This window comes from Panicum virgatum, chromosome 9K (assembly GCF_016808335.1).
Source record: "Panicum virgatum strain AP13 chromosome 9K, P.virgatum_v5, whole genome shotgun sequence".
Taxonomy (NCBI): domain Eukaryota; kingdom Viridiplantae; phylum Streptophyta; class Magnoliopsida; order Poales; family Poaceae; genus Panicum; species Panicum virgatum.
In genome coordinates, this window is record NC_053144.1 from 8,568,005 (window position 1) to 8,577,627 (window position 9,623).

At 50.5% G+C, this 9,623-nt stretch overlaps 1 protein-coding gene across 1 annotated transcript; it reads right to left on the reverse strand.

Moving 5' to 3' along the window:
- Positions 1-1,020: 1,020 nt before the first annotated feature.
- On the reverse strand, positions 1,021-4,988 carry LOC120649889 (growth-regulating factor 6-like). Its single transcript, XM_039926803.1, has 4 exons — positions 4,346-4,988; positions 3,057-3,272; positions 2,534-2,894; positions 1,021-2,195 (listed from the first exon to the last, which is right to left on the reverse strand). The coding sequence occupies exons 1-4, from the start codon at positions 4,773-4,775 to the stop codon at positions 1,373-1,375; spliced, it is 1,830 nt and encodes a 609-aa protein (XP_039782737.1). The 5' UTR covers positions 4,776-4,988; the 3' UTR covers positions 1,021-1,372.
- Between the last annotated feature and the right edge of the window lie 4,635 nt (positions 4,989-9,623).

Below are 9,623 nucleotides of genomic sequence, written 5' to 3' on the forward strand. Positions count from 1 at the left end.
ATTAACCCCAAACAAAAACAGAAAAAAAAACTGCAGCAACGGAACAGGAACGAGCATCACATCGGCGGATCGATCGATCGATCAGTCTGATGGAAACATCTCACCAGCAAACAAGCCGCTCCCATCTCGGAGGACGGAAACATCTCGCATCCCAATCTGAATTCTGAAACAACCACTGCACTCCCACTGGCGCGCTACACGCCCTTTTCCGGTGCCGGCGACCACAGAGCAGGCGGCAGCGTCTCGCCCTACAGACTACAGTCCGCCTCCTGTAGCCCTGTGCAGCGAATCATCAAAAGGGAGACGACACGCAGCGGTGCTCGCCGGCTGGCCGTCATGGATGCCGGATGAGGAGGCATCAGGCGAGCATGAGCATGGATGGATGCAATGAACATTGGGTTGCTGTTGCTGCTGCGACCTGCGAATAGGGATGGCTCTTTTGCAGGCCGGCCGGCCGGTGGCAGCGACCGGGCCGAAGGGCGGAGGAAAAGGCAGGTGGCCCCTGGTCCTGGGAGCGTATCATTGTATTTCTGCAGCGGCTGCCGCCGTCGTGATGGGCGCTGCAATACAGCGCCGGGAGTAGCGAACGATCGATGGCTCTTCGAGCAGGCTACAGATGCAATGAAGTTGTATAGGTACCTTTCTTTTCCCTGGGCTGTGCTACAGACTACAGTGGAGTTTCTTGTTGCGACAAGCACCAAAGTTTGATTCGCTTGGTACTAGTTTTGCAAAGCTTATTGATCAGTGCAAGTTTTCTTTAGAGTAATGAGATGTTTTAAGCTTCCTTTCCTTTTTCTCTGAATGTGAGTTCAGTGTTTCTGGGATGCTTTCTACAGATGCAGAGCACAGGTAGTAGCCCAGCTTTTACAACAGCTAGACAACCTGGGGGCTGGGGGGGAATGGGGGCGAGTGCGAATACTCAATTATTGGCAGACAGGAAACAGCAATCGAAATATGCAATCTCTCACAATCAACTGAACGATACTACAATGAGCACACAGATAATTAGCAGTAAGATCAAGTGATCAATCAAGACGATAATCGCATTAATCTACCGTTGGCAACTATGGTCGCAATACGAGTATTATCAGATGAGATGCAACAACAGCGTACCAAGTCCATCCACACCACACATTGCAGCACTTCACGATCCAAGGAACGTGAAAGTTACAGCTTACAAAGCCAAGTTAAAAAGAGAAAGTGGGGAAAGAAAGAGAGAGCTGAAATGGCAAAACAGGTTGAGATCAGTCTCAAATGACAAACTACAAGACTATGGATTTACCATATCGATATGTAACAAGCTAAAGCTGGCTCATCTGTTTCCTCGTGCGGCCATGCCTGCCTCTTGTTGCGGATTTTCATGGTCAGAAGCTCACATTAGGCGGATGCTCGGATGGTTTACTACAATTGAACCGAGATCATCCCGCAGGTTGCTGATACCATCATAGGCACCATGGTTCTCCATTCTAGGGCTGCTTCCAGTGCTGCTGGAGACTGATCCGAAGGTGGTCTTCTGCAGAACTCCCACGGGGGAGGACTCCATCCCGGGGCTTGAATCCCAGCAGTCGGTTAGAAGGTTCAGAGGCGCTCGCAGGCAGTTCCTTGCTTCGCCGTTACCGTTCTTGGTTAAAACCTCTCCCAATGGCCCACCCATCGAAGAATCACGGAACATCGTTGCCCAGTTTGCTTCTAACTGGCTAACTTCATCTCTGCTTGCTGCAATGCTTAGCCCAATAGGACTATACTCGCGGCTCAGCTTAAGCGGCGACAGCATTAGCTTCTCATGGATCGGAGATGTGGAAGCCGACGATAGCTCAGAAGATGCCATTGGAGCAGATATTGAGAGCTGCGATCTCTGAGCTTGCATGTCTTCGGCATCGGCCCATGAAAGACCTCCCTGGGCAGGTGTCCTGGGCCAATCCACAAAATGTTGCAGGGAAGCTGAACTCTGGTTTTCATTCAGACTTTGCGAGCTGAGCAGATTAACATGCTCCAAGGAACTATGAGGAGAGCTCATCAATGAATCTGACGAGACAAGACCAAACTCTAGTCTTGAGCTGGTCACTTCGAAAGGATTATTTTGTTTTGAGAATGGAAACAGGCTGCCAGGGTTTCTTGTACTCATAGAAGTCAGCATGGAGAGATTGTCAGAGTCCTGCATGTTATCACTCTCATTCTGTTTGTTCACTAGTTCCCTGCACAAATCATTAGAGAAGAGGATTAGTTAGCAAATATCATGGAACAACTGCACTTTCAGGGCTTAGGACATATTTGACCTCTTTGCAAATCTCACTCTTAACACTACTTGGCCTAGCATCGTATCACCGTAAAGAGAGAATATCTGGTTCTAATGAAAATAGGATTGGTAATCTTCAATGAAACAGATCAGCAGTACATTCGTTTTCAACCAAAAAACACGCAGAAATTCCCTGCATAAGCATATTAGCAAGAGCAAAACTGAACAAATCTGATGCGGTGTTAAAGCATTGCGAGCACACTACAGATCAACCATCCTAGGAGCTGCAGATCGTACCTGTTATATTGCAGAGAGCAAGGGTCGGTGGCACCCGCGGAATAGCTCTTCACTGGCTGCTGGTGCTGACTGACAGTGAGGCCAGCGGCAGAAGCACCGGCGCCGGAGGCAGCCAGGGCAGGAGGCTGGGTGGCCGCGGCAGCCGCCACCGCCGCGGACATCGCTTTCGCGGCATGGCCAGGCTGGCCTTCCACATGCTTTCTTGAACGATGGCGTCCCCGGTTCATATGTCGCTCGCAGTACTTCTGGTCGGCGACGGCGTCCCTGGAGCACCGCCATTTCTTGCCGTCCGTCCGGCGGCACCGCCCGGGCTCCAGATCCGCATTGCCGGAGTAGCCCAGCTGGAAAGACCCCCACCCCACTGTGGCAACACGCAGCAGAGCCAATCAAGATTCGGGAAAAAAAGGGAAGGAATCAACACGACTTTTATCATATCAATGTGCATGATGGAACTGGAGCTAGTGAGCCCAGAAAAGCACTCGGCCGCTTTGCTTTTGTTCCTCTCTTTCTTGGCTTGGCTTACATGTGCTCGTGCCGAAGTAGGAAGGCGGGTAGGGAGACGAGGCGATGCTCCTCCTGATGGGGACGAGGAGGCTGGGAGGTATGGGGCTATTGGCAGCCAGGTACTTGTAGATCAGGGCCTGGTGCTCCAGCTCGATCCACTGGGACGGCGTGAAGGGGCCCCTCACCCGGGCCATCGCCCCCTGCATGCTGCTGCACAAGCTCACTGAGCTCAATCCTGCGGGGATGAAACAGGCAGGCAGGGTTAGAGATGAGCAACACAGCAGTGAAATCCAACAAGGCACAGCCAAAAACATGTACTGCTTCCTAGAGATGACTGCCGAGATGCATGCGTTTCCTAAACACAATCCTAGGGCAGGATAAAGGCAAGCAAAAGACACAAAAATCTGGAACAGAGTGCTAGCTGCAAGGATCAGAAACCTGATAAGCTGCACAGATTCATAGGTAATGTCCATGAAAAGCCGCCCCAGAATCACACTGCTGGGCCTATACAGTAAGCTTGAATCGCGATGCTCCATTGTTTTCCTTGAGACTTTCTTGCATGCATTCATACTTTTAGCTGTGTTTTATTTTCAAGTTTTTTAGTGAGAGAAGTGGAGCCAGTGCCGGATGAAGATCACACCATCCCCCCCCCCCCCCTTTTATTTTAGTAATACTATTAGCAGACGGCATGACAAAAAGGAATCCCCACGATCGCACCGTTGAGGACAAGAAAGCGTTGGTGGATGTCAGCAAAAAGAAGTGCAAACTTATCCCGGTACACATCACGAATGATTCAATAAAGCATTTTTAAACAATATTAAAATGAGTTCTTTTTTCAGACGATGAACTCTTTCCAGTCACTGATCTAATCAAGGCGAGCCAGAAAATAAAAAGAGAAAAAACTATAAAAATAATTGGCAGCTCAAAAGTGTCAACTTTGTTATGTAGAACTTCCGAATCCAAACTGAAAGAACTAAGCAAATGAAGTAAGCAAAAGAAATGAGTATAGAAAGAAAACGGGAGAGAGCTCAAATCAAATCAGCTCCATTCCTGGTATGAGCACCGGAGGAGAAAGCAAAAGAGGAAGGAAAATGGTAAAAATAAATCTGCAGCTACCATTCCAAGGTGCAAAGAGAGAAAGCAAGATGAATCAGAAAGCAATAATACTCGAAAAGGAGTATAGATAGCAAGCTTTTCAATCAGCAAATCCAATCACACAAGCAACAGAAAAGAGGCTTTGCAGCTTGCACCACCACCACCAGCAGTCCACCACACCATCGGTGAGACCATGCACACCACTGCGCTCACCTGAGCAAGAAGCCGGGGTCCCGTAGTAGAGCGGCATCGCCCCGTCAGCCGCCGCCGCAGCGGCAACGGCGGCGGTGGAGGCGCACGAGGACGCGGCTGCGGACGAGAAGCTGAGCATCTGCTCCCCGCCGTGACTGGGGCTGCACGACCCGAGCAGGAACGGCGCGACCGCCGCCTTGGCCGCCTCCGCCGCGTCCGCGGCCGCCCTTGCCTGCTTGGCCGCCCGGGCTCCCCAGCCGTGCTCCTCGCCCCCCGCCGCCGCATTGCCCCGCCCGTGCTTGAGCAGCCTGCTAGATCCGCCGCCGAGCAGGCCGAGCTCCGCCGCGCCGCCGCCCGCGTCCATCACCACCCCGCCCAGCTCCATCGCACCCCCGCCGCCGCCGCTCGCCCGCCGTGCTGCTCCCTTGGCTCTAGTGCTGGTCGCGCTCATGGGGCGGAGGATGGGAGCGGGATGGAGGCGGCATTGCTCGAGCCGAGTTGGGAGCTAGCTGCGGGTCTGCGCAGCTGCGTGTGCGTGCGCGCTCTGCTCGGTTGGTGCTTGGCCTCGCCTGCCTGCGTGGGCTTGGGTTTTACGGGGGCAGGGTGGTTGCGGCCTGCGCTCGGGAAACCAGGCTGGTTTTTCTTTTGGAGGCAGACACGGAGGAGAGAGAGAGAGACGGAGGCGCGGCGCAGTAAAGACAGCCACGGCGAGCGGAGGAGGATAAATAGACGCGGTGAAAAATCAGGTTTCGCGCTGCCAGCAAAATTGATGGTGGGTAGCCCGTAGCCAGGTAGCCTCTCGTAGCCGTAGCCCAGCAGCGAGCGTAGGAGAGAGACTCTACTGGTACCTGGTGCTGATATGAGTATTTGGCCCTGTTTAGTTTCCACCCCGTATACACAAAAAAGCCGTAAACGCATTAAAGTGAAAAAGAATTTTGCTAATTTGAAATATTAAATGAAGTCTATTTATAAATTTTTTTGCATGGTTTGGCTGTAAATCGAGAGACGAATCTAATGAGCCTACTTAATTCATGATTTTCAACAGTGATGCTACAGTAACCATCCTCTAATTATTGATTACTTATAGATTAATTAGCATCATTAGATTCGTCTCGCGATTTACAACTCATCTATGCAAAAAGTTTTATAAATAGACTTCATTTAGTACTTCAAATTGGCAAGATTCTCAAAAAAAAAATTTGCGTTTACACCACCACCGAACTAAACACGGCCTTTACCGTTTGGGCAAGGGGAGGAGGTATCTTTTCTTTGCAGGGTAAAGTTGCGTGAAATGTTACCGCAAGATTTTAAGGGAAAGGGGGTAGAGATTGATAGATGCCTAAAAGATGGTAGTGACAGAGTCACGTTTGATGGGGGAAGTTATTGCTCGTTTCCCTCTTGGCACAGTAGGCTGAGAGGTGATGTGTGTACTACGCCGGCTAGTAAAATCAGCGTCTCGTGTGATCTTTTCTCCGCACAGGTTCGAGTTCCCGACCTTGTCACACCACACCGCATTGTGACTGTAGAAGAGGAACTTGAGGATGGTAGGCTACAGGGGCACTAGATCAGCAGTTACGAGTTAGGAGGTGACATGATCTAGCCCAAAGCTAATTATTGGCGTTAGATTCGGGCCCCTGCTGATAGGTGAGCCCGGGCCCAGCCACTTGCTGGGGATTAGGTCGAGCCGAGCCGGTAACCTTTTTGCGTGTGCGTATCGTGCAACATGCGCTTTAAAATCCTAGCCGAGGAGGGGGTGCGTACGCTACTAGTGCTAAAAAAAAACCGTTCCCGTGTCGTGTCAAAGAAAAACCCCGTTCACGTGTCCGTCGCGGAGAAACGCGGCAGGGATCGGTCGCCCTTTGCGATCGGCTCGATCCGAAGCAAAGAATATTAGCAAAGGCAACGTGAACGTGTCGAAAATGTCGCAGTCGAGAACGAATAATAATCTAACCGGACGGACGCGAGGCTGTGGTGAGCTCGCTCATGCGCCGCAACAACGAGCCCGATCCTGTTTTGTTTGAAAAAAGACACCTCCGATCGAACACGACTACACGAGCACACGTGAGAAGATGGCCATGCGACGGTGCGGTCGCGAGCGTGCGAGAACGCTATCGTGGTGTTAGCATCGCTAGGTGGTTCACACGTGTCGGTCGTAGAGTAGGCTGTAGGCGCCGCTGTGGTTGTAGTTGTAGCCCAGGACAGCCGGGCATGTGCGTCGCACGTGGCAACGACGCACCCAGCGTGCCCACCGGCGTGCGTGTACGGTGTACCAACGGATCGAACCGACTCGGCTTCAAGGCGCGACGACCCGCTTCAAGTCCAGTCCTGGCAGAGGCAGCTTCGCTTCGATCCCAAGCCGGCGAGCCGTTCGGTTCGCCAAGCCAAGCCCAGGACAGCCCGGTCGCCAGAACAGGTCAGGCCAAGCGGCGCCGCCGGCCACCCGGCCGCGGCCGGGCGGCGTCGTCCCTCCCTCCCTCCGGCCGGCCGGCCGGCCGCTTGCCTTTTCACTTTGTGGTTACAGCATGGATGGTAGATGGATGCCGTTGCTACTGTGCTAGCACGCCGCTCGTTGGGCCGTTGCGCGGTCGACCGGCGGTGGCGTGGAGACCGGTGAGCGGTGAGTTTTACTGCCTGGGAGTAAATGGCGGCGGTAACTTCCCGTTTACGCGAGGGGAATGTCTCTGCCCGACCAATAAGCCAAAACGCAAAAAGAATTTTTTTTTTAAGGAATCTTGCTAATTTAAAGTACTAAATGAAGTCTATTTATAAAATTTTTTGCATGGATGGGCTGTAAATCACGAGACGAATCTAATGAACCTACCTAATTCATGATTTGCAACAGCGATGCTACAGTAACCATTCGCTAATTATTTCTTAATCATGGATTAATTAGTATCATTAGATTCGTCTCGTGATTTACAACCCATCTGTGCAAAAAAATTTGTAAATAGACTTTATTTAATACTTCAAATTGGCAAGATTCATTCGCAAAAAAATTTTGCGTTTACATGTAAAAGGAACTAAACAGGGCCTAAGTGGTGTTCTTTCCGGGGTCAACTCTGGATCGGCAGCCTGCGGTAAATCCAGCAAGCGGTTAACTCCGGGAAAAGCTTGATGGATACTTAACCAAGCAGCTGTTACTGTTATCCAAACTGTTTTTCTACTCTCGCAGGCGACAGTTTTCATCACTCCAGGAATACTGCACCAGCTTAGACGACTTCAATCACCAGCTTTTCCAGTCGCTGGATAGTCGAGTACCAGGGGGGTTTACTTAGCAGTAAAAGCAGCTAAATTAGTCACTGTTACTGCGTGGTAAGAAAACACACTCATAACCTAAAAAAATCCGTCCACATGACATAATCATAGCACTTGGCATAAACAACACTGCAGACGAGCACTATAATCCAAAAGAAATACTCGTGCACACATACGCCAGTTGTTCCAAGCACTTTCTCTTTCTCTCTCTCTCTCGCCGTGGTAAAACAAAAAAAAACCATAAAAAATCCTCGCGCTTTTGTTTACGCCTCCTCGACGTTCTTGCCGCATTTGAAAAGGCGTTTCCACGGTCCAAGGGCACGGCCGGGTCACGTGACCTCGGCGAGCCGTCACGAGCGCCGGGGGTTTTGTTAATGGGAGGGCGATTAGGCTGCGAGCCTAATCGGGCTTTGTCTCGGACCTCTCTTTTGTGGGGGGCGGTCGTGATCTCGGTCAAAGAGACGCTGAGATTCTAGCGAGGAGAGGGGCCCACCTAGCTAGCCTAATACACTTACGGAGATCTGATGCGTGGGGCTGTACTATTTTACTAGATACTCCCTCCTTCTCCGTTTATAAGGCATGGTGGAACATGACACGGTCTTCTAAACAACACTTTGACCATTTATTTATCATATATTATATCACTTTTGATTATAAACTTATAATCATTGTAAAATATATTTGATTATGAATCCAATCATATGAAATTTGCATTATAAAAATAAAAATTTAATAGTCAAATTATTGGTCAAAGATGACAAGGTTTGAATCTTGATATACGTGTATGCCTTATAAACAGGGAAGGAGGGAGTAACTTTAAAGTTACGCATAAATTAACGTACAGGGGGTTGTTTGTAGGGTGATGGAATGGTCCCAACCCTTTTTTCCTTCTTTCTGGATGGTATGTAGGGTAGGTTGCTGTTGTTCTTGCTTCTTGGACACGGGAGCTAGGGAGAGCTGGCAAAGGAAATTTGGGGATCATTTGCTCTGTTCTCACCATTCACACGTACCTAATCAAAAGACATCGTTGGCTGCTAGTAATGTCTAGTACTGCTAGTATTCGACAGTAGTATCTCTTAGAAGTAAAAACAAAGGTGTGAATAGTCAAATAATATAAAAGTTAATTAGTTAAAGGTTTCATTGATTTAAACAGATTGACAGACGACACCAATGCAACAGGGTCTTATTGACAGCAGTACAGATGCAGGATCTAGCAACTGTGTAATAATTACCGTAGTCCCCCAGTGGATAGCACGGTTGATAAATGAGGTAATAAAACGTAAGTACGAGCAGTAACTACGAATACGTATCCTTCCGCCGAGGGAATGAAAAATTGCTTTCTCCTGCACTGTTTTTGTAGAAATTCAACTTTAACAAAATACAGGGCAAAATATAATGGTGGTTGCGGCTCCTCCTCCTTGGTTTGCTGCATTCGCAACATAACAAGCGCGCATACAATCCTGGCGATCCGGTTGACATTTTTGCCCTTTCGAGCCCAAGTAGCTAGATCGACCCCGGACAATTTTGTTCTTTCTAACTATACATTTAGAAGTCCCGGGGTCAAACCTTTGGATGCGCCACTCACTCTCGCCGGAGATCTCGATTGGCCGGGCGACGCATGCAGCACGCTCCGGAAAGGAAAATCTAGGCCTCGCAAGGGACCAAAAGTTGCATCTGTCCGAGAGACAAACGAGGGCGCGAGAGATCCAGCGGCCGGATTGGATAGGATCACTGCGCCCTTCGTTCTCACGCGCGGCGTGAGCAAGGGCCCTGCCCCTGCCTGCCTGTGCGTGCCTGTCCCCGGCAGCGCGCGACGCGAGTATCTGCGGCGTGCATGGACCCCCGCATCACCATTTGGCATGCATTTGCCCCCTCCCTCCTCTCGGCGTCGAGACGACGATCCACAGATCTCACTCATGCGCCTTCTCGCTGGCGGGGTCGCCGGCCGGCCGGCCGGCCAGCCAATTATGCGCACTTTGTTTGTCCGTCCGATGCAAAAACGAACCCTTTTTCGCTGCGGTCCCTCGCTCTAGGCCCTTTTTTT